The 26,461-nt window shown below is 45.9% G+C and overlaps 1 protein-coding gene across 2 annotated transcripts; it reads left to right on the forward strand.

Annotated features, from left to right (window-relative positions):
* The first annotated feature begins 7,650 nt into the window (after positions 1–7,650).
* Positions 7,651–25,351, forward strand: LOC124692668 (F-box/LRR-repeat protein 14-like). Of its 2 annotated transcripts, XM_047226085.1 has the most exons (15): positions 7,651–8,033; positions 8,113–8,241; positions 8,632–8,839; positions 9,111–9,257; positions 9,457–9,531; positions 9,701–9,772; positions 9,963–10,034; positions 21,306–21,377; positions 21,897–21,968; positions 22,512–22,583; positions 22,863–22,934; positions 23,592–23,735; positions 24,411–24,482; positions 24,691–24,837; positions 24,911–25,351. In XM_047226085.1, the coding sequence occupies exons 1-15, from the start codon at positions 7,824–7,826 to the stop codon at positions 25,093–25,095; spliced, it is 1,749 nt and encodes a 582-aa protein (XP_047082041.1). In that variant the 5' UTR covers positions 7,651–7,823; the 3' UTR covers positions 25,096–25,351. The 2 variants fall into 2 exon arrangements, with proteins under 2 accessions (XP_047082041.1, XP_047082042.1); XM_047226086.1 differs by lacking the exon at positions 9,457–9,531.
* Positions 25,352–26,461: the final 1,110 nt, after the last annotated feature.

A 26,461-nucleotide genomic window follows, 5' to 3' on the forward strand; every position in this document is an offset into this window, starting at 1 on the left:
AGAGCTTTTCATTTTGAAAACATAGAAACAATTTTGTCAACGGTAGTAATAAAGCATATGTGTTATGTATAAGATATCCTATAAGTTGCAAGCCTCATGCATAGTATACCAATAGTGCCCGCACCTTGTCCTAATTAGCTTGGATTTACATGGATTATCATTGCATAACATATGTTTCAACCAAGTGTCACAAAGGGGTACCTCTATGCCGCTCGTACAAAGGTCTAAGGAGAAAGCTCGCATTGGATTTCTCGCTTTTGATTATTCTCAACTTAGACATCCATACCGGGACAACATAGACAACAGATAATGGACTCCTCTTTAATGCATAAGCATTCAACAACAGATAATATTCTCATAAGAGATTGAGGATTGTTGTCCAAGCCGAAACTTCCACCATGGATCATGGCTTTAGTTAGCGGCCCAATGTTCTTCTCTAACAATATGCATACTCAAACCATTTGATCATGATAAATCACCCTTACTTCAGACAAGATGAACATGCATAGCAACTCACAAGATATTCAACAAAGGTGTAATAGTTGGTAGCGTCCCCAGAAACATGGTTACCGCTCAACAAGCAACTTATTAAGAAATAAGATACATAGCTACATATTCTTCACCACAATAGTTTTTAAGGCTATTTTCCCATGAGCTATATATTGCAAAGACAAGGAATGAAGTTTTAAAGGTAGCACTCAAGTAATTTACTTTGGAATGGCGAGAGAAATACCATGTAGTAGGTAGGTATGGTGGACACAAATGGCATAGTTTTTGGCTCAAGGATTTGGATGCACGAGAAGTAATCCCTCTCAATACAAGGTTTAGGCTAGCAAGGTTGTTTGAAGCAAACTCAAGTATAAAACGGTACATCAAAACTTACATAAGAACATATTGCAAGCATTATAAGACTCTACATCGTCTTCCTTGTTGTTCAAACACCTTAACTAGAAAAATATCTAGACTCTAGAGAGACCAATCATGCAAACCAAATTTTAACAAGCTCTATGTAGTTCTTCATTAATAGGTGCAAAGTACATGATGCAAGAGCTTAAACATGATCTATATGAGCACAACAATTGCCAAGTATCAAATTATTCAAGACATTATACCAATTACCACATGAAGCATTTTCTGTTTCCAACCATATAACAATGAACGAAGCAGTTTCAACATTCGCCATGAACATTAAGAATAAAGCTAAGAACACAAGTGTTCAAATGAAAAAGCGGAGCGTGTCTCTCTCCCACACAAGCATGAATTTATTCAGAGAATGAAAATAACAAAACGAAAATAAAAGCACACAGACGCTCCAAGTAAAGTACATAAGATGTGACGGAATAAAAATATAGTTTCACTAGAGGTGACCTGATAAGTTGTCGATGAAGAAGGGGATGCCTTGGGCATCCCCAAGCTTAGATGCTTGAGTCTTCTTGAGATATGCAGGGATGAACCACGGGGGCATCCCCAAGCTTAGACTTTTAACTCTTCTTGATCATATTGTATCATCCTCCTCTCTTGACCCTTGAAAACTTCCTCCACACCAAACTCAAAACAAACTCATTAGAGGGTTAGTGCATAATCAAAAATTCACATGTTCAGAGGTGACATAATCATTCTTAACACTTCTGGACATTGCACAAAGCTACTGAAAGTTAATGGAACAAAGAGATCCATTCAACATAGCAAAAGAGGCAATGCGAAATAAAAGGCAGAATCTGTCAAAACAGAACAGTCCGTAAAGACGAATTTTTTAGAGGCATTTAACTTGCTCAGATGAAAATGATCAAATTGAATGAAAGTTGCGTACATATCTGAGGATCACGCACGTAAATTGGCAGATTTTTCTGAGTTACCTACAGAAGGGGCTGCTCAAATTCGTGACAGCAAGAAATCTGTTTCTGCGCAGTAATCCAAATCTAGTATCAACCATACTATCAAAGACTTTACTTGGCACAACAATGCAATAAAATAATGATAAGGAGATGTTGCTACAGTAGTAACAACTTCCAAGACACAACAAAACTGTAGCAAAATAAAGACATGGGTTATCTCCCAAGAAGTGCTTTCTTTATAGCCATTAAGATGGGCTCAGCAATTTTAATGATGCACTCGCAAGAAATAAGAGTTGAAGCAAAGAGAGCATCAAAAAGAAAGTATGAGACACTTTTAAGTCTAACCCACTTCCTATGAAAAGGAGTCTTGAATAAACAAGTCATGTAAGCATAATGCAATAAGCATAGGAAGGCAACACAAACGCAACTTCAAGATTCTCAACATAAAGAGGGGAAACTTAATATTATTAAGATGCATATAACCATGTTTCCCTCTCTCATAATAACTTTCAGTGGCATCATGAACAAACTCAACAATATAACTATCACATAAAGCATTCTTATCATGAGTCTCATGCATAAAATAATTACTACTCCCAACATAAGCATAGTCATTCTTATTAATTGTAATGGGAGCAAATTCAACAAAGTAGCTATCATTATTCTCATCATCAAATATAGGAGGCATAGTATAATCATAATAAACTTTATCCTCCATAGTAGGCGGCACCAAAATACCACTATCATTATAATCATCATAAATGGGAGGCAAAGTATCATCGAAGTAATATTTATCCTCCATGCTTGGGGGACTAAAAATATCATGCTCATCAAAACCAGCTTCCCCAAGCTTAAATTCTTCCATAGCATTATCAACAATGGTATTCATACTAATAACATTGCTACTAGCATGCAAATAAGGTTCCATAGGTTTTTTAATTTTCGCATCACACAATTTATGTCTTAACTCAGGAAATAGATGAAAAAGCTCACTGTTAATTTCCATTATGCCTAACTAGTGAACAAGAAACAAAAAGATGCAATTGCAGGATCTAAAGGAAATAGCTTCGAGCACTCACACACCGGCAACAGTGCTAGTAAATAGCTTAGTAGTCGGAGGATGTGAATACCTTTTACCTTACCTCCCCGACAACGGCGCCAGAAAATAGCTTGCTGTCCACAACTGGCGCGTGGTTGACGTGGGAGGTAGAAATCTCTCGTGGTGTAGCTTTTCTTCGTTCCCCGACAACGGCGCCGGAAAATAGCTTGATGTCTACGCACGCTTCTATTCCCGTAGACGGTGTTGGGCCTCCAAGAGCAGAGGTTTGTAGAACAAGCAGCAAGTTTCCCTTAAGTGAATCACCCAAGGTTTATCGAACTCAGGGAGGTAGAGGTCAAAGATATCCCTCTCAAGCAACTCTGCAATCACGATACAAGAAGTCTCTTGTGTCCCCAGCACACCTAATACACTTGTCAGATGTATAGGTGCACTAGTTCGGCGAAGAGATAGTAAGATGCAAGTGATATGGATGAATATGAGTGGTAATAACAATCTGAAATAAAGATGACAGCGAGTAAACATGCAATAGAACAGTAAATAAACGGTGATTCGATGCTTGGAAACAAGACCTAGGGATCATACTTTCACTAGTGGACACTCTTAACATTGATCACATAACTGAATAAACAAATACTACTTTCTCTACACTCTCTTGTTGGATGACATACACCATTCATTGTGTAGGGCTACAAGAGCTCCCTCAAGCCGGAGTTAACAAGCTCCACAACATTCGGTGTTCATATTTAAGTAACCTTAGAGTGCATAATAGACCATTGCAATTATACCGAGTACTAACATAGCATGCACACTATCACCGTCGAGCTATGAAAGGGGGAATAGATCGCATCAATACTATCATAGTAATAGTTAACTTCATAATCTACAAGAGATCACAATCATAGCTTATACCAAGTACTACATGATGCACACACTCGTCAACATTACATCATGGAGGAGGAATAGACTACTTTAATAACATCACTAGAGTAGCACATAGATGATATTCAACTAGATCACAAAGCTCATGATCACATAAAGATCACATGGGAGAGAGAGATGAACCACATAGCTACGGTACAACCCTTAGCCTCGGGGGAGAACTACTCCCTCCTCATCATAGGAGATAGCAGCGTTGATGAAGATGGCGGTGGTGTCGATGGAGATGCCTTCCGGGGGCACTTCCCCGTCCCGGCGGTGTGCCGGAACAGAGACTTATGTCCCCCAAAACGGAGTTTCGCGATGGCGGCGGCGCCCCTGGAGTCTTTCTGGAGTTTCGTCAATCGGTGTCGAAGTTTTAGGTCACGAAGGCTTAAATAGGCGAAGAGGCGGAGTCGGAAGGGCCCTGGTGGAGCCACACCATAGGGGGGCGCGCCCCCCCCTTGGCCGCGCCGCCTTGTGGGGTGGGCCCACCCTGGCTCCCCTTTGGTCCCTCTCTGGCTCTCTGGAAGCTTCCGGGAAAAATAAGATATTGGGCGTTGATTTCGTCCGATTCCGAGAATATTTAATTTGTAGGATTTCTGAAACCAAAAACAGCAGAAAACAGCAACTGGCTCTTCGGCATCTCGTTAATAGGTTAGTGCCGGAAAATGCGTAAATATGACATAAAGTGTGTATAAAACATGTGAGTATCATCATAAAAGTAGCATGGAACATAAGAAATTATAGATACGTTTGAGACGTATCAAGGGTCCTCAAGCATATGAGGGTGAAATGTAAATCGCTTCGGTGAGGATGTAGATCGGTGTCTTCTCCTTCGAATCTCCAAAGATCAAGAGCTTTGGTTGGTGAGCGAGGAGATCTTGCAAATCTTGAGTTTTTGAGCTTGGCAGAATTTTTCCAATGATTGAGCAAGGACGAAGGAAGAGGAAGTGGGGTATAAATACCCCCTCTCAAAATCCAGCCGTTGGTGACTTTCGAGGGCCGGATAATCCGGCCAGAGTTGGGGCCGGATAATCCGGCCCCACGGAAAAATCCGGCCCTGGAGAAAAACCGGCCAAATGTCCGGCCAAAAGTCCGGCCCCATGCCAGGGAAGTACGGAGCCGCGTCGCCTCTGGTCCTTAGCCAAATTTTGGGGGCCGGATATTTTGCAAATATCCGGCCCGGATTATCCGGTCCAAAATGTCCGGCTTGGGGAATCTGTTACAGCTTCCTTTTGACTCGTTTTTCCACACAAGTCACTCATATACATGTATCTATAAAATCCCTGCACCACTTCATCAAACATTAGTGTATCACATACATTGACATCAAACACACAAAACATATTATGAGAGATGTTCTTTCACACGTCCCTCCAGGACGTGCTTGACGCCAAGGCGGAGAAGAGGAAGAGGCTGCGCTACGGAGGATCAAGGCCGGAGAGAAAGAAGTCGAAGCCCCGACAGAGGATGTAGGGGCATACCATGCTACACAACGACTACTTTTCAGATGAGGCAACACATGCCGACAATTTTGGCGCCGGTATAGCATGAGCAAGGGCCTGTTCATGAATATCCTCCACGGCGTTCGAGAGTTTGACCCCTACTTCAAGCTCAAGCACAATGCTGTAGACGTTGTCGGGTTCTCGTCGATTCAGAAGTGCACCGCCGCCATGAGGATGCTTGCATACAGAGCACCTGTCGATACACCTGACGACTACCTTCGCATGAGTGAGTCTACTGCCATTGAGTGCATGTACAAGTTTTGCCGAGCTGTGGTGGGAAAGTTTGGCAAATACTACTTGAGAGGGCAAACTGAGGAAGAGACTGCAAGGATCATGGAAGCATCGATTGCATGCATTGATCATGGAAGAACTGCCCGTTTGTTTGGCAAGGTATATACAAAGGGCGTCATGGATATTACAGTGTGGTGCTTAAAGCTGTGGCAGATTATGACCTCTAGATTTGGCATTCTTTCTTTGGCATGGCCGGATTACATAATGACATCAACGTGCTGCAGCAGTCTCCGGTGTTCAGCAGACTAGTGGAAGGGCATGGTCCACCATGCAACTATGAGATCAGTGGCCACAATATACCAAAGACTATTATCTAGCCGATGGTATATATCCAAAATGGGCCACATTTGTCAAAACAATTTCGAATCCATCATGTCAGAATAATTCCCACTTTGCTACGCGACAGGAGGCTTGCAGGAAGGATGTCGAGCGCACATTTCGTGTGCTTTAAGCTCAATTTGCAATTGTCCGGTACCCTGCTCTAAGCTGGTCTCACGACCAAATGTGGGAGGTGATGCAGCTTGTGTGATCATGCACAACATGATCATCAAGGATGACCGCAAGAATCATGCCAGAAGACATGTTGGTCCCTATGAGTGCGAGGACCCTCTTGCGGAGGTTGATTATGTGTTGCCTGCAGATTTTGCTGATTTCCTCACCATGCACGCAGAGATCCGTGATAGCAATGCTCATGATCAACTTCAAGCTGATCTTATTGAGTATTTGTGGAGGATCAAAGGATTATCAGCAAATCTGCGACACCTTGATCTAGCCCTACTTATTACATTTGTTTAGTTATTTTATTGTTTGTTGTATTTTAATTTGAAAACAATCTCCGCAAACGTCACCTCCTTATTTAATGTTTGGGGACAACGTTTGGGGGACGCGATTGGAAGCGACATCCTCCAAACACGACATGAACAAAACACATCCTTAAACACTCCATCCAGCGCCCGTTTGGGAACGGTTTGTGGAACGACTGGAGATGCTCTTAGCAGAGCACAACAGATACTCCACAGCAGGCGGCCAATACGGACGTACGAAACGACGAGAAGACGGTTATTCAGTTTTTCGAATTTCATTCTTTCCCCGGATTTCGATCACCGGGCCCATGCGTTCGTCACGGAAGGGCTGAATACGGACGTACCCGGCCGCACAATCGGCCGGCCCCGTCAGTGACCACTTGGCCTTATCCCTTTCCCTGCTCCCCGCAGCCCAAGACCCACACCGTGGGCCCACGAGACCAGCGACACGTGGAGCTCCCGCGCCGCTCCGGTTCTCGCTTCGCTACAATAACAGTTTTCTTTTCCCCCACTTCCATTTCCTACCTTCCTTTCTCCACTTCCCACCCGAGAACTCGCCAGATAATTATTCACCGGCGTTCCTTGATCCGCCGCCGAAGTGGCGGGACTGACACCGCGGAGCTAAACCCTAGCTCCGCGGGTTTGGGCTGGTTGGTGGCTTCCGTGGCGGCTCTGCGGCGGTGGGGCGGCCGGGCGGGTGAGAATTCGGTGCCCGATGATGGTGGTGTAAGTTTCTTTCGATGCTTCTGTGGGGACTTTCCGGGGTGGTTGGTCGACTACTGTTCCTTTCCCCAAAAAATCTTGGTTCGCTTTTATCCGCTTTTGCGGGGGGTAATCTATCACCGGCACTGCTTTTTCTTTTTTTACCCGAGACGGAGTGATTGATCGGTGAGGTTTTTTGAGGTCGCTTTGATCGTTTCTGAGTTCAGTCGAGTTTGGATTGGAGTGCCATCAGCCTGTTATTTTGTTTCGATCTTTTTGTTTGTTTTTGGTTTTGTTACTTCAGTTGGGGACTTGGGGTTCTGTCGTTCGAGTAGCTGTAGGACTGGTGCTTGATCAGCAGCATCGCGCAAAAGAATGGGGCGCTTCATATAGGAGTACTTCAGTTTCGATTGAACGATTTTATTCGATTTGGTTTTTGCCATCAAGGATATAGTGGATGCGTCATGCATGATTGTCATTTTTCAGAGATAAACTGTAATATTAAAGTTTTTAATCAAACTGTATGATATCTTCAGGCTGAGAATGGAGTGGAAGCTAACTAAGGTTGTCTCAGGCTCCTAATTAACTAGAGCATACGCCCGCAAATGGTTGACGAGATGCAGCTGCTAGTCATTCAGAGCCAAAATTCTGCAAGCGCATAGCTCCCTTCAAGCCCGCAGAGGAGTGCCACTTTCAGTTCACCCTAATCATGGGCGGCGTCTGTTCAAGGAAGAGTAGCCAATTGGTGGATGAGGGGGACTCTTTCCAGACACCGACAGGGTTCTCAAAGACCAGCAGCTTCAAATGGCTGCTCCTTACGCTGCCCCGCAGCAGCTCTGATCTCTCCCGTAAGGGACAGGGGAAGGGCCCCGGCCGGTGCCCGTCGCTCATGGAGCTTTGTGTGGCCAAAGTCTGCAAGGTGGTTTTTTCTGGACATGTGTTTTTTTCCTTTGCTAAGGAATGCTGCCTTGTTTTTTAACGCCGTCAAATGTATGCAGGATATTAGTAAGTATTCTACGTTTGCTATGCTGCCGAGTGATCTCAGCCAGCAGATTTTCAATGAGCTGGTCGACTCAAACTGTCTCACGGACAAATTGCTTGAAAGGTTTCGGGATTGCGCACTTCATGTAAGCTTTCTGTGGCCTAATGTTCAATTCAGTCTTGTAAGATACAAAGCAATAAATTTTGGGATTTTATCCACATAATAAGATGTCAGTCTCTACAAACAAGTAGTAAAACAGATATGATTCCATCAAACTGAAGATTTATATGGAAGATTAATATTATTATTGATAAATTTAATCGCTCTTCCCTTCTGGACTGGAATGATTAGTTATGCACATATAATTGTCACCAGCTTGTATTGAGGTCATCTAACCTGAGCTGTATATTGATAAATGAAAGGACAACTTCTCAAACTTTACAAAATATTTTGTATACAATAATATTAGGCCATCGAGCGGTATTAGGCGGAGCTTTCTCTTGTGGGATAACTGATTATTGTATTTCACTATCAGGACATATGTTTGGGGGAGTATCCTGGAGTTAATGATGCCTGGATGGAAGTAGTGGCTTCACAAAGGCAGTCATTATTATCCGTTGACATTTCTTGCTCTGAAGTTACTGATACTGGCTTAAATTTTCTTAGAGATTGCTCAAACATGCAAACCTTGGGATGTAATTACTGTGACAAAATCTCGGAAAATGGCCTTGGAGTTTTGTCAGGTGAGTAATGCACTGGAGTTATGTTTATCTATTGTCTTTTAAGTAGGATTAAACGGTTAAGTTATACCTGTTACAAATGCTATGAGCCTACCCAATTAGTCGAGCAGGTTTTTAAATTTGCTGTTAAGTTGAACTCCCCTTGTCTTGATAAGCCTAAATCTGCCATGTCGTATGGGCTTATGCAGGCCTAAGCTTTCACTTCGGTGGGAGAACAGTATCCTAACTTTACTTCATTTAACTTGTTACATATTTGGTTATATTGGATTTACAGGTTTCTCAAACCTGACATCTCTAAGTTTCAAGAGAAGTGATGGTGTTACTGCTGAAGGAATGAGAGTGTTTGCAAATTTAGTTAATTTGGTAAATCTTGACCTGGAGCGATGCCTGAAGATTCATGGTGGCCTTGTTCATATGAAAGGTACCCCCTACACATCTGAACACCATTTATTTAGTTACTGCTGTGGGTACCTGAAATTCTAAATGCGACCCTCTGGATTCCTTTTATTTTGGAATGTCATGATGGTCTTCTATACCACTACTGCTCTGGCGCCGTCTTAACTCTGATAGCCTTTTGCGTTATTGATATTTGGTATTTGAGCTGCAATTATCATTTTTAGGTCTCAAAAAACTGGAGTCGCTTAATATGAGATATTGTAACTACATCGCGGATTCAGATATCAAGTATTTATCAGGTAGGAGCACAACTGTTTGTTTCATGATATTCTCTGCCTTGGTATGTCAGATGGTGCGTGTCAGACTTAGACCCATTCTCTGAATAGATATGAATTTGAACAGCCAAGATTTAAGGAACCCATACTACATACCGTCCCTGCAAATCTGAATTGCACTTGTATTTTGCAGATCTCACAAATTTGAGGGAACTGCAATTGTCTTCTTGCAGAATTACAGATCTGGGTGTTTCTTACCTTAGAGGTAAACAATGACTATAACATGCCTCTTTCTAGTTAGAATTTGGTGCTTTAATTTTGAGTGGTTGAATGATCCAAGGAAGAGTCCTTCTTTTTGCTGTTTTATGGGTCTACTCATGATCTCCATTTGACTGCTTGATGTAGATCTGGTCCAAAGCTTCTTATAATTTATATTAATCATCTGTTTTCTGTAGGCTTGTCCAAGTTAACTCAGCTAAACTTGGAGAGCTGTCCAGTGACTGCTGCTTGTTTGGAGGCTATTTCAGGTCCGGCAACTTACCTAATAATGGTTTCTATCTTGAGCAACTAAGCTTGCTCGGTTCATTTGCTGAGACTTGTGGTCTTTTGGTTTGTTAACTTGTCAAATATTTTCTAATTTTTTTTTGGAATGTTACACTAAATTTCCGCACTCACGTAAAATGTGCTTTTGTAAGAAGAAGAATGATCACATGAAATTGTATTGAAAAATGTCCAGCTATGTACAGTTTCTTCCAAAATAATGTTTGCTGAACTCTGAGACAAGGTGTAAGATTCTCACGGTGGTAATTACAGCGCAGTAATCACACAACAGCTGACTCCTGAGAAGTTAAACAGTTTGATGTTATAAAACCCATTTCTTTTATCCTTCTCATTCAAGGCCACTGTTTATATGTAGCATACTACTATACTATAAAGCTCAGTAATGTACATGCGGATAGTAGTGTGTATTATCACAAAGTAATCTACACTCCCAAGCTTCTCGCCAGTTGCCTGATTCTGCTACTTGAAGGGTGATTTATATCATTCTTAGCTGTGGGGGTGGCCTTAAGAGCCTGTTTGGGAGTTCAGATTTGAATTAATCACCAAAACTTTACAAAGAAAACTGTTCTTCCAAGCAGCCCACAACTGTGTCTCATTTGATTTATTCATTGTACATAAGGTCTCCTGTTATGTGGCTGCTAGGGTTTGGGAGGGAGAGAGAGGGCTGCGAGGGCGCGAGAAGGCCGGCCGGGGGCCTTTTGCCCACGGCCGGGCAAGAGGGAAGGGATTTCCTTCTTAATTCTTGCTTGATTAGATTGATACATCTCCTCTCCATATATAGAGAGATTTACTTGACTCCCAAGCAAGCCTTACTTGACCCCTAAGCAAACCATATGTTGCGGTCAGAAACCCACCGGCGGGCAGCGACGGGCAACACAGTAGAGCCGGGAGGCTCCCAGGACTGCGGCTGGCCCTGGTCCCTCGAGCGACGGCCCGCAAAGCCTCGGCACGCACGTCCGATGCTGGTGCAAGGGCGTGCCACCTGACCTATACCTGGTCAGGAAGGTGATGGATTTGCTTTGCATGGCATACACGTAAACATTAAATACGAGCCTCGATCGGCTCTCAGGTTGTCCTGCGAATCGGCTCAAGGAGCCGATTCACCCATGATCCGTATGAGGTATACGATCACATGGTGGTCCTGCTTGATCAATATAAAGCTAAAACGACCTACGACGATTTAGGGTTTTCACCACATAATCGGAACATCCTACACGTGATTGAGCCTGGCAGCCACGCACGGTGGTAATAAACCGACCCTAGAAAAGGCCTAAAAACCAACATGAAGTTGATCCCCGGAACATCTCATCTAGGGCTAGCAAACTACACCCTACGTGCTACTGGATCCTTCAACCCGTTTGCAAGGCCTAACTATGCAGATATTAAACTAATCCTTGAATAACAAGGAGCAATCATAACGGATCGGATCTACTAAATAGTAAATAATGATCAAGCGAGGCGCCGCCCTTACACCTAAGATAGGCGTAAGGGCGGCTAGACGTCTAAGGGTTGCATGGACGAAAGCATGTAACACGACGAAACAATGCTAACCCTAACACATCTATGATAACTACGTTGCTCGCCATCAACAAGGCTTCAGCACGAGCAACGCATGAACAACGAATAAACGTGTACTGCCTAGATCGCAAGATGCGATCTAGGCAGCATGATGCTTATCCGGAAGGAAACCCTCGAAACAAGGGGCTGGCGATCGCCTAGATTGGTTTGTGATGAACGTGATTGTTGTTTATTTCAGAAACCCTAGATACATATTTATAGTCCGTAGACTTTCTAACGTGGGAGTAATCCCAACCGTGCACGAGCCAAATTCTATCTAACCGACACGTATCCTACTATATTTACGGATACACGGGCCAATTAGCCCAAACTTTGTATACAAGGCCGATTCAATGTATTCCTTCCGGGTATATTCTTCAAGCCCATCTTAATCGCGGCCCACCTCTGATCCGGTCAAATTCCGGTGATAACACATGCCCCCTGGTTTTGGAAATGACAATTCCAAAATCACTGCTATTTTTCTCTTCGTCGGGTCATGTCGTGGCGGAAGCGGAACCGTCGCGAGTATCCCTCATTATGATGCCTTGCCTTATCAACTTCTCCGCAAGATTTGACGGTTTTAACATCACTTCCTCGGAAACCGTAGTGGCATTAAATCTCCACTATATCCCTTTTATTTAACCGCATCGAGCGGTTGCTTCTTCATCCCCTCCTCGTCCTCTCGTTCCTCCGTAGTACTCGAAAAATCCGTCTTCCACCATGGACTCCTCCTCCTCTTCCTCCTCCGGTCTCTCCTACCGGTCTTCCTCCTCCCGCGAGTCGACGCCGGAGGACATACGCGCCCCAGAGCGATGGGACGAGGCGGACTGGGACTTCTCCGTCTGGTCGGAGGACGATGAATCCCTGACCAATGGGGAGGACAACCTTCGTTTCCTCATCGACGGGGATTCGGAGGAGGAGGACGACGAGGATGCTCTCTGGGGCGAAGACATCTCTTCCGATGAGGAAGATGAAGAAGTAGAGGAGGACACCTCCTCCGACGAGTACCCGCCGATGAAGCGCTTCTGCGCCGGGTCGAATGATGATGACGACGATGATGATGACGAGGATGAGTATGGGGCCCCTACCGAAGGTTACGACAGCAGTGACGAGGAGCCCGCCGGCAGCAGCGCTGACGGCAGCCACGACAGCACCGACGAGGGCAGCAACGGCCCTTAGGCTAGGACTAGTAGCATAGGACTAGTAGTAGTAGTGCATTAGGCATCGGATGATCCTTTTGAGATTCATCGGCTCTTTCTTGTAAAGCCGCTCCTTTGAATCAATAAGAACTGTCCTTCCAATTTGACTCTCCATTTATCCAATTTCAAGTCTTCTATTTGCCGCACCAAGAACCGATAGCAACGTATCGGACTTTTCGCCCCAAATGCCCACGAAGCCAGAATCAAATACCAATTTAGACAGTCATCCAGGCACTCCTCAAATTTAGACTGTAATTTAATATCTAACCATAATACTTCGCAACCCTAAAGCCGATGGCTGTTCATCGGCTGTTTTGAAAATCCAGTCTCCTTCAGGTTAGATAGTTTTGCCGATGATGTCCCTTCATCTCCTTGCGGCAACAGGACGGTCCAGACCCTGCAGGTGAGGACGGCTCCCCTTTCAGATTCCTCCCAACAGCTCCGGTGGTCCTCTTTTGCAAAATCTCACCACCTTTGAAGAAGGTCGTGATGCAGAGCCAGCCGATGACACCTAAATCGGCTTCAAAAGCAGAGTGTCCACTAGGTCAGCTGCCCCCCGAGCCTCAGTCAAGGCGAGAACAGCGGTGAGGAAAGTAGCTGCCAGGAAGATTCTGAGGCGCCAAAACCCTACTCCAGCTCAAGAAGGCTTGCACGTAAGTTCCGCCCATGCTTTGGCTGATTTCATTCATCCTTCTAGGCTTCTGCAGCATACTCGTAGTCCTTCTACAAACCTCTACTGAAGAAAACTCTAGTGAGGACACGCAGTTCAATCGAAGAGACTCGAGCTCGGGCAATTCGTTTCCCAAACTCCCATTAGAGCGGGGCAGGGCAGCCTACGCACAGAGAGCCGATGCATCCAGAAAGCCCGCAAGGAACCGCAAGTCTCTCCATTTGCAGATTGATGACACCTCCAATGGGGAAGTCGAGGAGGTACCCATGCCATCCGCCACTCTGGCCCTAGCAACTTCTACGAGTGTAGTTGAGAAGGTAGCCAACTTGGCCAAACCGACAGCAGAAACGCCAGAGCCGATCATCTCTTCTTCCGTTGAAAGTCGATATCGCAGACCAATGCTAACGGCTTAATGAGCAACAGACTGCCTTGGACGCCACAACTGACACATCTGACAGCACTGCTGAACTGGCGACCCTGCGCAAAGGGTTGGAGGTCCTTGAAGAGAAGGTCCGGGCAACAAAAACAGCTCATTGGAGCTGAGGAAGCTCTCATCGTTCACTCCCTCGAGGAAGCGAGAAAGCCTCGAAGGCCGGGCCGAAGGCCGACTTGGCCGAAACCCGCGCCTTGAACACGCAGCTGGTAGATCCTGTGTAATTTGTACTAGAGTCGATGGATGTGCATCGGCTGTACATTTATGAAAAAAAAAATTTTACTGGCCGATTTTTTCTATCGGCCCCCGATGTTTCACTGCACATGTCTCGCACATGTTCATCTGATTAGGTGCCCCCCGAGCCGAATCTGTCAGGTAACTGCAGATATCGGCTCTGTAGTTAACCGAGCACTCGTATTTGAACATCGGCTCTGTCGGGACCAATGTTGACCTCTTCCAGCTCATCAGCCGACGTAAACCCGTATCCCCGCTTTCCGCCGCCCGTTAGATCGACGTTGAACACGGGCGAGAACGTATGGTGAGGATAATTTTGGCCGATTGCTGGAATCGGCCTCCATGTTGTTTGAGCTGCTCAATGAAGGTTTACATCTTGGTCTTGCTTCAGTATAACTACGTGACATGCTTGAGACGAGATTATCCCTTTTTATTTCTTGGGGCCGATCACAAGGATCGGCCTTGCCATGTTCGTCCACAGGTTTTGCTCTTGTTACACGGACAGACCGGTGGATAAGACCAGCCTCACCCCGTTTTTCGTCACGTCGATGCGCTCGCAGTCGTCCAACGTGATGCCTGAGAGTGGCTCTTGGCCTCGCCGTCTCCCAAACGTTCATGCCGGCCGTTGAAATCTCGGCTGAGTCATCTGCGTGGACGACCTCTACTTCATCTCCATCCCACTGTATTAAACATTGGTGCATTGTGGATGGAATGCAACGATTGGCGTGGATCCAATCTCTCCCTAGCGAGGACAGCATAGGTGCTCTTGCTCGTCGACAATAAAGAACGTCGTAGGGATGGTTTTTCTCCCTACGGTTAGATCCACGTTCGGAACACCTTGCGCTTCGGATGCTTGGCCGTTGAAATCGCTCGGTGTAACGTTGGTCTTGATCGGATCCGAGCTAGAGCGTCCCAACCGTCGTAGCATGGAGTATGGCATAATGTTGACTCGCCGCTCCGGTGTCCACCAGCATCTTGTTGACGAGGCTGCCCATTGATATAACCCCGTAGGTACGGGGCCTTCGGGTGTCCGTAGCTTCTTTCTCGTGGCTTCTCAAAGACAAGCGGCCGTGGGCCGCGGTCAAGTTGTGTCACGGGTGCTTCGTCTAATCCCGGAGCACTAAACTCCGCTGGAAGGATGAACACCATGTTTGTGCCGGCCGATGTCTCATCATCGGCTTTCCTTTGTTTGGGACGCCACTCTTTCTTTTGTGGTCGACCTTCTTCGTCCCGAGTTCGCTGAATTTTCGCGGCCGGATCGGGCCGCGCCTTCCGTAACGTGTGCGGGTATAACCTTCCGGCTTCCTCCAAACCACGTAGCCGGCCGAACCCCGCGCTTTTGGGAACGGCTGAGTCCATCGGGGCACCACCTTGGCCGGTGGTACTTATCTTCTTCTTCTGCATCGTCATCTTCTAACTCCTCGAGATCTTCCACCCGAGAGGACTCAGCGTGCTTGTTCCGAGGTGGGAGAGGTCCTAGACGTTCGAACACGGACACGTCACCTGCACCCTTCTTCTTCTGTATACATTCTGGGTAGTTGCCGATCGTAGGCAATCGGCTCATTCCTGAATCCCAGCAGTATCTGAAGAAGGGACAGTCCCAGTGCCTATCCACGTCGTCTTGCTCTCTAGACTTTTCCTTGGCGTGGCGCTCATATCTCTCCTCGTCGCGATCATGCCGGCGGTCTCTCCTGGCGTCTCTGCTAGCCAGACGATCTCTTTCATCGTCGTCATATCGCCGGCGTTGGTCGTATTGACTCACGTATTTGTTGAGGAGGTGATCAGAGAGAGGTCGGCCGATATCGCACATTCTTCACTTCTCCCTCTGTGATGTAGCGCTTGCCATCTTGCCAGAGCCGATCGCGTGGAACGGCTTCCTCTTTGTCCTTGTTATGAGAGCAGCTGCCTTCGTCTCTGTCCTTACCAGGGTGGTACCCAGGTCCTACCATGTTGATGCTGAACGAGGAACCTGGCTGGCACCTCCCAGGGTAAGTGCACTCCACCATGTTAACGGCGGGGAAGGGGTGCGTGTCGACTTTCATGGCGTGTCGGCTAAAAATTAGCCGCCCTTGTTCTATCGCCATTTGGATCTGGCGACGCCACACCACTGCGGTCGTTGGTGGTATGGGTGAACGTGTTATGCCACTTGCGGTATGGCTTCCCGTTCGGCTCTGCGCCGTGGGGATTTTGTGGCCTTCGGGTAACTTTAGGCTGCTTCTCCTTCAGTAAGAGGTCGAAAATTTGCTCAGCTTTGGTCACGTCGAATTCAAACCCTCTTGGAGGACCTTGTGGCTTAACCCACTTGCAGGACACGGGGCTTGCCCCCCCGAGTCCATTCAGCCACTGCTACCTCTTGGTCTCCCGCAGAGCCTTCATCTTCATCTACCTCAACCAGGACCACCGCACGCTTGAATTTATCCTGGTACACCTTTGGGTGCCGCTGTTCATATAATGACAGCTTCTGCACCATATGCGCCAGTGAAGGGTAGTCTGCTTGGGAGGCCACATCCTTGATCGGTGATGCGAGACCCACCACCGCCAACTCGATCGCTTCTTTTTCGGTCACACGAGCCGAATAGCATCGGTTCCTAACGGTCCTGAAGCGCTAGATGTATTCGACACTCGTTTCTCCGCGCTTCGTCGTACTTGTGCTAGATCGGCAATGCCAGCCTCGGAAGCCTCCGAATGATGCGCATGTGGAGCTCGTTCTTCCAAGCGCTTCCAAGTCCGGATTGAGTCGCGGTGGCGGCGATGTGTACCACCCGAAAGCCGATCCGTGAGGGACCGTGCGAAGAACCTCACACGTAGTTCATCCGATGCTTGAGATCGTGCCCGGCTGCGCCAAATATCGGCTCACATGCTCGATTGAGCTGGAGCCATCCGACCCGCTAAACTTGGAGAATTCGGGGAGCCGATATTTGGGTGGTAGTGGGATCAAATCGTACTCGTTGGGGTATGGCTTGGAATAGCCGATTTCCCTCCTTTTCGGCACCATGCCGAGCTGGTCTCTCAAGATTGTGCGATCGATCCGCGGTGCTTGGCTGCGGGAGTCGAACTGCGAAGATTCGGCCGGAGTGGCATACTTAGCCAGCCACGCTTGCTTCTCAAGCTACGAGCCAGCTGCGGGAGCTGAGCTGCGGAGGTTCGTCGGAGTGGCATACTTAGCTAGCCACGTACGCTTCTCAAGATCTGTTCCGAAGTTCCTCCCTGCTATTCTAGAAGTCCCTGTCTGTTGCGGTCACGGTTCGAGAGTACCCGATTCTTGCGGTCCGGCACGTATGTGCACGTGTATCCGTGAGGGATCTCCTTATGCGCCTCATACAAGAGCCGGTAATCACTAGGGTCACCACCGATCTTGTAGACGACGTATGCCGGTGAACTCGGCACTTCGGGTGCCGCCAACGCGAACGGCAACGGTGGTCGGGACTGGAGTGGTATCTCTCCTTGGTGAGTCCCTAGAGCGGGACCTGACGGAGAATGCGATGGCTCGTGATTTCTGGATCACCCGAAGGGCGACGCGCTCCAAAGTGTTCACCGAGGCTCTCGGAATGGCGGTGCAGCGAATGAGCTACCATGAAATTAATCTCCTGACGCAGAGACCGGGTGCGTTCCTCTGAAGGGGTAGACAGGTCCACTCCATCGAGCGCGCCTTCAGGTGAGAACCCTTTCCACCTGATGCCGTGCGAGCGGGTTCTCTGGAAAGAGCCGATGAGGTCGGCTTCGAGGATAGCTTTGACCTCGTCATACTTCTTCTTGAGCTCCTCAGTCAGATCTTCGTACGTGACCGGAGTACCTTCCGCCATCTCAGATGTAGATGGCGATGCAGTTGATGTCGAAGATAGTCCCACCGGGCGTGCCAGAATGTGTTGCGGTCAGAAACCCACAGGCGGGCAGCGACGGGCAACACAGTAGAGCCGGGAGGCTCCCAGGACTGCGGCTGGCCCTGGTCCCTCGAGCGACGGCCCGCAAAGCCTCGGCACGCACGTCCGATGTCTGGTGCAAGGGCGTGCCACCGACCTATACCGGTCGGGGAAGGTGATGGATTTGCTTCGCTTAGTTCCTGCATGGCATACACGTAAACATTAAATACGAGCCTCGATCGGCTCTCAGGTTGTCCTGCGAATCGGCTCACCCATGATCCGTATGAGGTATACGATCACATGGTGGTCCTGCTTGATCAATATAAAGCTAAAACGACCTACGACGATTTAGGGTTTTCACCACATAATCGGAACATCCTACACGTGATTGAGCCTGGCAGCCACGCACGGTGGTAATAAACCGACCCTAGAAAAGGCCTAAAAACCAACATGAAGTTGATCCCGGAACATCTCATCTAGGGCTAGCAAACTACACCCTACGTGCTCTTGGATCCTTCAACCCGTTTGCAAGGCCTAACTATGCAGATATTAAACTAATCCTTGAATAACAAGTAGCAATCATAACGGATCGGATCTACTAAATAATGATCAAGCGAGGCGCCGCCCTTACACCTAAGATAGGCGTAAGGGCGGCTAGACGTCTAAGGGTTGCATGGACGAAAGCATGTAACACGACGAAACAATGCTAACCCTAACACATCTATGATAACTACGTTGCTCGCCATCAACAAGGCTTCGAGCACGAGCAACGCATGAACAACGAATAAACGTGTCTTGCCTAGATCGCAAGATGCGATCTAGGCAGCATGATGCTTATCCGGAAGGAAACCCTCGAAACAAGGGGTCGGCGATCGCCTAGATTGGTTTGTGATGAACGTGATTGTTGTTTATTTCAGAAACCCTAGATACATATTTATAGTCCGTAGACTTTCTAACGTGGGAGTAATCCCAACCGTGCACGAGCCAAATTCTATCTAACCGACACGTATCCTACTATATTTACAGATACACGGGCCAATTAGCCCAAACTTTGTATACAAGGCCGATTCAATGTATTCCTTCCAGGTATATTCTTCAAGCCCATCTTAATCGCGGCCCACCTCTGATCCGGTCAAATTCTGGTGATAACACCATAAGACTAACGGGCCCAGGCCCATGACGTACTCTAACACTACACCCCACCTGGACATGCAGCTCGTCCTCGAGCTGCAACCTAAACAAACCATGACTCGACGCAACACAGCCCTAACACCTAAAAACGAGCCTTTTACATCTCGGCTTGTTTTATTACTCTCAACCTGAAATAGGCCGGGACGCTTTATTGTTGACCCCTGAACATAAAGTGGACACCATCCGCCCGTCGGACGTGCACCTGTACAACCACCTTGATCCCATGGAAACCAGCAGGACAAAAGGAGCCCGCGCGGCGGCCGGCGGCGGAATGCAGTGGTGCTACGTGGTGCGCTCCTGTCGGTGACACCATGCCTTCTCCCTGCCGGATGACTGTCGATGGCGCAGACTTTGAGGTCGCTGCCCGCCGGAAAAACAACATGTTCGCCGCCCGTGGGGGAAACAGCACGCCCAAGATCCCCAACGCAGCGGACGAGATCGAGGTCCGTTGCGCAACGAAGCGCAACTTGGAGGAGCTGCAGCTGCAGATCACGCATCTCCCGCACACGCCGACGCACTAGGAGGCCGCGTGCAGCAGCACGCAGCCTCGCCGCCGCCGACACGTGGCGGATAGCGATCCAAGCCGGAAGCGGTGACGGCGACGGAGGAAACGGACCTGGTGAAAGGGCATCCCGGGCGGTGTCGATGTAGAGCCCGGGGCCAAGGTCGCTCCCACACCGCCGAAAGGCAGGGACGGCGTCGGTGGCGGCAGCAGCCGCTGCTGCGGTGTTGGTGGCGACGGAAGCTGCTGCTGCTGTTGCAGCTGCCCACCGAACGGCAGGGATAGCGTTGGTGAGGACAGCAGCTGCAACGGCGGCGTTGGCGGCGGCGGCAGCTGCTGTTGCTGCAGCATCCCGGTGGGGAAGAAGGCGGCCGACTGCTGGAGAAGAGGGACCCCCGGCGCCGAGGTAGGGCCCGGCCTGGAGATAGTGGACAGCGGCAGCGGGGACTGCAGCAGCCCGGCGTCGGGTGGCAGCGACGACAGCAGCAGTGTCGGCTGCAGCGGCCTGGCGATCGCGGCGGAGGCCGCCTAGTGCGTCGGCTGCCACGGCAGCAGCGCCGCCGGCGGCGGCGGCCCGTAGGGGCCAGCCAAGTAGAGGTGGATCTCCTGGACAGCGGTGGCGAGATCGCGGAGGGCTGCGGTGATCTCCGCCGGGGAGAGAACGGCGGGGACGTCGGAGTGCAGCGGCGGTGGGTGGGAAGAACATGATCGAACCCGGGAAAGCTGATACCAAGTGTTATGTGGCTGCTAGGGTTTGGGAGGGAGAGAGAGGGCTGCGAGGGCTGCGAGGGCGCGAGAAGGCCGGCCGGGGGCCTTTTGCCCACGGCCGGGCAAGAGGGAAGGGATTTCCTTCTTAATTCTTGCTTGATTAGATTGATACATCTCCTCTCTATATACAGAGAGATTTACTTAACTCCCAAGCAAGACTTACTTGACCCCTAAGCAAACCATAAGACTAACGGGCCCAGGCCCATGACGTACTCAACATCTCCTGATAGTGCATACGTAATGACTTCGTTTAGTATTTATCTCCCCCTGATGTGGCTTATCAATATTTGGAGGACCGGAACTAGCCAACTGCCAAACATACCGCTACTTGGATGTTCTGGTTTTCTGGGAGGTTTGCGAAAAAGAAGATTTTGTTTTAGCAAACAAAAATATTTATTATTTTGACATTCTCATGTTTGTGTTAAATGCAACAAATAATAATATCTATTCTACTACCTCTGTCCATAAATAGATGCCAAAAGTTTGTGTAAATTTGAATGTATCTAGACACGATTTAGTGTATAGATACATCTGAATTTAAATAAATCTTTGGCATCTATTTATGGACGGAGGGAGTACCTAAAATGGAGACCATAGTTGTTGTCGTTGATTGGCTCAACCAGCCCCATTGTGGAAAACAAGTGTGCCTCTGGCCCCGATAGACCAGCCAGTTCTCAGTAGTTTATATGACTCATCAGTGCTAGTGTATTTTTAACTGTAAGAGAAAACCATAATTGCTTAAAATTATGCAAGGAAATTAAGTTTTTATCTTCCAAATACCAACGCCTAAAGATATAACCTCATTCATCATTTGCTTCTGTAGGATTGGCTTCATTGATGTTGTTGAATTTAAATCGGTGTGGCATATATGATGAAGGCTGTGAAAGTTTTGAAGGTAATTGCTGTGTGCTTGCTAACTATTGTGGAGTAATATATGTTGGCTGTTGAACCAAACATAGGACTAGCGATGTCCGCTTGCATCAAGGCTGGTAAAACGGTTATGAGCCTGTTTTTTGGTTGAAGATATACTTGTCCCTGAGACCTTGTGATGGTTGTTTCAGTAAATTATTTGTGTGCCCCCTTCTTGTTTCTGATGCGTGAAAAGTTTAGGTCCTCCTAGGAAAAGTACAGTGCATGCGCAACTGGGTGATTAAGTTCTTGAAAGTTAAAAGAAACTCGTACACTTACATTTAATTGAATGTAGTCTGAATCTGCTCAATTTGTGTGCTAGACAAAGAAGACTCAGGTTCCCCCTGCTCTGTAAGATGTCTACCTTAACTGTTAAGTCGAGGAAGTCACAGTGTTCTTCGCTTAGTTAGCACTTGATATATACGTATTGTCATGATAACTCCATAGAACACTGCAAATTTGTGTCATGTTGTTTTTTATTCATTAAAATGCTGTTGCTTTGCAGATCTTAAAAAATTGAAGGTTCTAAATTTGGGGTTTAACCATATTACAGATGCTTGTTTGGTGCATTTGAGAGGTATAACTATATTATTGTTTTAATTGATCTTACTTCTACAGTTTCCAGTGCTGGCATATAGAATGTAAATACCGGAGTTGCATCTGGAGATTTATCTAAGCAACGCTTCTAGTTTTATTTTACACACCACTATTGCCTCGTCTTGTATCCTATAGTGCTTCTTTCTTGTTTGGGCTCAAGTAGATGTGTTTGGAAAGAGAAATGGGCTTGGTACTATTTATGGTGATTTTAGGATGATGAAGATGCCTGGGAGAACTTGATAGTGTTGGTAATGGTGAAATTGACAAATTGTTGGTGGTTGTATAGCTGAAATGTGAAGATATTTGCCAGTTAGAAAGGGCAACATACTGAACGTGGTAATTTATATGTCTATAAATTAGTTGTGCATCACAGGCTGAAAAGAGAAGATAAAAGATAAGGCATGGGATTCCCATGTACATCAGGGCTAGTTGCTATTAGACTGAGGATACCCCTCTTCTCTTTTCAGAGTTGCAATTCTATTATGGGGTATATAAACCTAACTGTTAATATTTTTCCTTCTAGGGTTAATCAATTTGGAGTCCTTGAACCTAGATTCATGCAGGGTTGGAGATGAAGGTCTACTACACCTGAAGGGTGGGTTATTTTTCCGCCAGTCTTGAGATTTAGAGCATTTATGAAGTACCATTGTGCTAAAAAATTCTGTCACAGTTATCACTAGATGTTTGTTTTCAAAATTAATTTGTATCTGGTAAGTTAGTTTTGCATTTGTTTATTCCTTTTGACGGCGTCTACATTAGTTGCTGTTGGATGCACGTTGTTAGGAACACTTTATTTAACTATACTGTTATGCCAGCTTGTACATGCGCCTGTGTTGGAGTATTAGTTGATGGTCTGTCCCTGTGTTACATGTAGGCCTCGTGTTAATGAAAAGCTTGGAGCTTTCTGACACTCAAATTGGAAGCAATGGGCTCCGGCATCTTTCTGGTTTGTCTTGACTCTTGATGTTTCAGTTCTCATTTTCTGTAGCAGTTAAGTTTGATTCCATTAATATCATAACACTGGATAAAATTTGCACACAAGGTGTGATGAAATATGACAAGGATTTTGCGCATTAACAACAGCGTACTGACGGATAATACTGGTTGTTGCATCTTGTGATGCAGAGGCTGGGAATATACCAATGGATAATAAGGTTGATACATGGGAAGTGTCTGACGAGTGACATAACATGATTTATGTGAATTTAGGTTCAGGTCCATATTTAATCGTTTTTCATGCATTTTCTCAATTGGCTTACCATATTATATAAGTAAAGTCAGTGGTTACTGGATAATATGATACCTCCAACACTGGATGTTTATCAAAGAAGTTGAGACTCAAAATGCGCACCTTAATGCATATTCTCATTACTTTAGTGTGCTTGAATATTATTTCGAACATCTTATCAAGACGTGCTCTAGTTACAGACTTACAGAGTAGAGGTCCTGTATCGTTTCCTCACTTTAGGCGATGCTAATGTTTAGTAGTCACCAAGAGATGTTGAATAAGAAGTCATGTGCTGGTTTTTTTGTTGCCTATTGTTCACAGTTAGTGCACGGGCACTGGAAACATCTTGATTAGAGAGCTGTTCCATCGCTGCAGGCCTTCGGAATTTGCAAAGCATCAATCTCTCATTCACATTGGTCACAGACACTGGCATGAAGAAGATCTCTGCGTTGAATACACTGAAGTCAGTTAATCTTGACAATCGCCTGATAACTGATGTTGGCTTAGCAGCACTTACAGGTATGTATTACACGCTACAATTGATTCATAATCATTTTCTAACTGATTGAATTAAAATAGTAATAATAATATTGCTGCTAGACACAGTTGATCCATAGTCCTTTTCTAACTGTTGGTTGCAGTTGCTGCTAATTTGTGTGGGTAAAGTTGTCAGTTACATTTTCACTATTGGCATGCTTGTTGGGGTATTCTCTCTTAGTTTCATATGGATCTCGTGTGGTGTTCGGTAGTACCTCTGTTTCTACAAATAAGATGCACGCGCATTTCAAGGCAAACCGAAAGATTTGAGCAACAACATCTCAATTATATAGTACACAATCGGTATTGTTAGATGCGTATTGAAAAACACTTTCTAATGACACCAACTCTATATCAAATATTTCTTGTATACATGGATTAATTATTGGTCAAAGACAAATCTTAAAAAGTGTGCACTTCATTGGAATGGAGAGAGTATGTTTTATTATGTGTTCTTATTTTGTACTCGGTATTTCATATTGGTGATCACATTTTCTAAGGTTACTTAGGATAGGGTTTGTAATGTAAAGAATATACTCATGATTATTGAAGGTTATACATTCTCCATAGTTATGCACTTCAGCCGAATGTTTTTGTGAATCGTGATTTCATTGTTATTTAATATCTACTGAAGTTTGATTCCTGGAGGTAATGCAGGTCTTACTGGGTTGACTCATCTTGACCTTTTTGGAGCTCGGATAACGGACTATGGGACAAACTGCCTCAGATGTAAGATGCATTGTCCGCCTTTCCCATTAGCTTAATGTTAGTTTCAGTGACATAACTCTGCCGGTTCTTGTGTTATCATTTGTTGTTCCGCTATACCTGGCTAGCTGAGGTTATATAGCGTAAATTACATTTCAAAGTATTTTAGTGTGACCTCCTATACTTTCGCATGCGACATTTCGTCTCTCTGACATGATCTATGCTATTTCAGATTTTAAGAATCTCGAGTCACTTGAACTATGCGGTGGGTCAATCACTGATGCTGGAGTGAAGAATATCAAGGACCTCAAAGCTCTGACGCTTCTCAACCTTTCGCAAAATGCTAACCTAACAGACAAAACTCTGGAGCTGATTTCTGGTGTGTATTACTCTACTCTGTCAAAATGATATATGCTTGTATGTGCTCATTATCTGATGGATCTGGTTTGCAGGCTTGACTGCTTTAATATCCTTGAATGTCTCCAACTCTCGGGTATCCAACGCCGGTCTCCGTCACCTGAAGGCGCTGCAGAACCTGCGTTCGCTGACATTGGATTCCTGCAGAGTAACAACAAGCGAGATACAGAAGCTGAAGGCGACGGCGCTTCCCAATCTGATAAGTGTTCGTCCTGAATAGTTGGCACCCAAGACCTGTAAATAGTTATCTGACTGGAGCGCTAGATTGCAAGGACCTGGAGTGAACATAATTATGTGTAACATAGGTTGTTAGAAAACAGCCAAACAGTTACTGCTACAGTACTACTATGGATTCTTGCTTTGCTCGTGAGCCCGAGCAACCTCCAAGGCACGATGGGAAGGGACAGGATTGTAAGTACCACGCTTCCTCGCCATGTGGGTATTAGTGTCTGATATGGATATTATGGTACATTGTCCTTGTCCATCGTGTATAATTTTTTTTTATCTTTGCCCGATGTGTTAGCTTGCTCTTGTTTACTCCCGTGTCCATACAAAAATAAAGTAATGGGGAGACGAAAGTCAAAATGGCTGCACGATTTCCTTTTTCTTAAAGGAGGGAAATACTCCAGAAAATGCTATTGGAGGGAGCTCACTAGACCCTACATTTTTAATAAAAAAATAAGGTATTCCCTCTTATATCCATAATAATTATTATGGTTTTTTTTAAATTTAATATAAATTTTTGCACTTATTACGGATCGCATGAAATATATTAAGTTCTACAAAAATAAAAATAAAATGTACATGTAAGATTTACATATAGAAAAACGTAGGAATATGTAGGATTGCAATGGCATGCTCACTATAAATTTTACAAAAAAACATATGAACCAAAATTTATTTGATTACTAAAAAAGCAAAGGATTTTTTAAAAAGAATATCAATATATGTCACATTTTCTATGAGATCTAGTGCTAGGAAAAATTCTCATGTAAATCAATCCTATAAACCGCCACAGATGAAATTTTCCTATAGATTTCAATCCTACAAATTTCTATACAGATCAAATAGGCCCCTCACATCAAGATCGGGTTCGTTTTGACTCAACGTGTACTATGCGCGACTTCCGCCGTGGAGGTGCCAAGTCATGCCTGGCTGATGGTGGCTATGCACGACATCTCATGAGGAGGCATCAAGGCATGCCTGATCCTCGTAGGTGCTAAGCTAGAAGGAGGTGTGACAGCCGGACAAGTGATGCTGATAGAAGCAGAACAACGAGATTACACACCCTGACGAAACCACTTGATTATGGTGTTGCGATGTTGATGTACGTCATGCCCTGTCGAACGTGATGGCTCGAAGCTTAGCTTTGAGGATAGCATTCCCGAATGACCTATAGTTGAACTCATCATCATCCGTGCGCGCGTTCGAAGATTCTTCAGGCTTTGACTAGGAGTTGTATTTTGTTTTGTTTCTTACGTTTGCCATATGGCTAGTGGTAGTCTGGTGGCTAAGGCTTGTTTCTTGTTTTACTTTATGTATAGCTACATTTGCATGGTTATTATTAATAAAAGTTGTATGCATCA

The sequence above is a fragment of the Lolium rigidum genome, chromosome 2, assembly GCF_022539505.1.
Source record: "Lolium rigidum isolate FL_2022 chromosome 2, APGP_CSIRO_Lrig_0.1, whole genome shotgun sequence".
In the NCBI taxonomy this organism is placed as follows: Eukaryota; Viridiplantae; Streptophyta; class Magnoliopsida; order Poales; family Poaceae; genus Lolium; species Lolium rigidum.

What these genes read in the sequence shown, in the direction of transcription:
- LOC124692668 (XM_047226085.1), top strand. Translation starts at nt 7,824, where the DNA reads ATGGGCGGCGTCTGTTCAAGGAAGAGTAGCCAATTGGTGGATGAGGGG. An exon ending in AGGCTGTGAAAGTTTTGAAG is followed by an intron (nt 21,378 to 21,896) that starts GTAATTGCTGTG and finishes GTTGCTTTGCAG; the next exon opens with ATCTTAAAAAATTGAAGGTT. An exon ending in TGGCTTAGCAGCACTTACAG is followed by an intron (nt 23,736 to 24,410) that starts GTATGTATTACA and finishes GAGGTAATGCAG; the next exon opens with GTCTTACTGGGTTGACTCAT.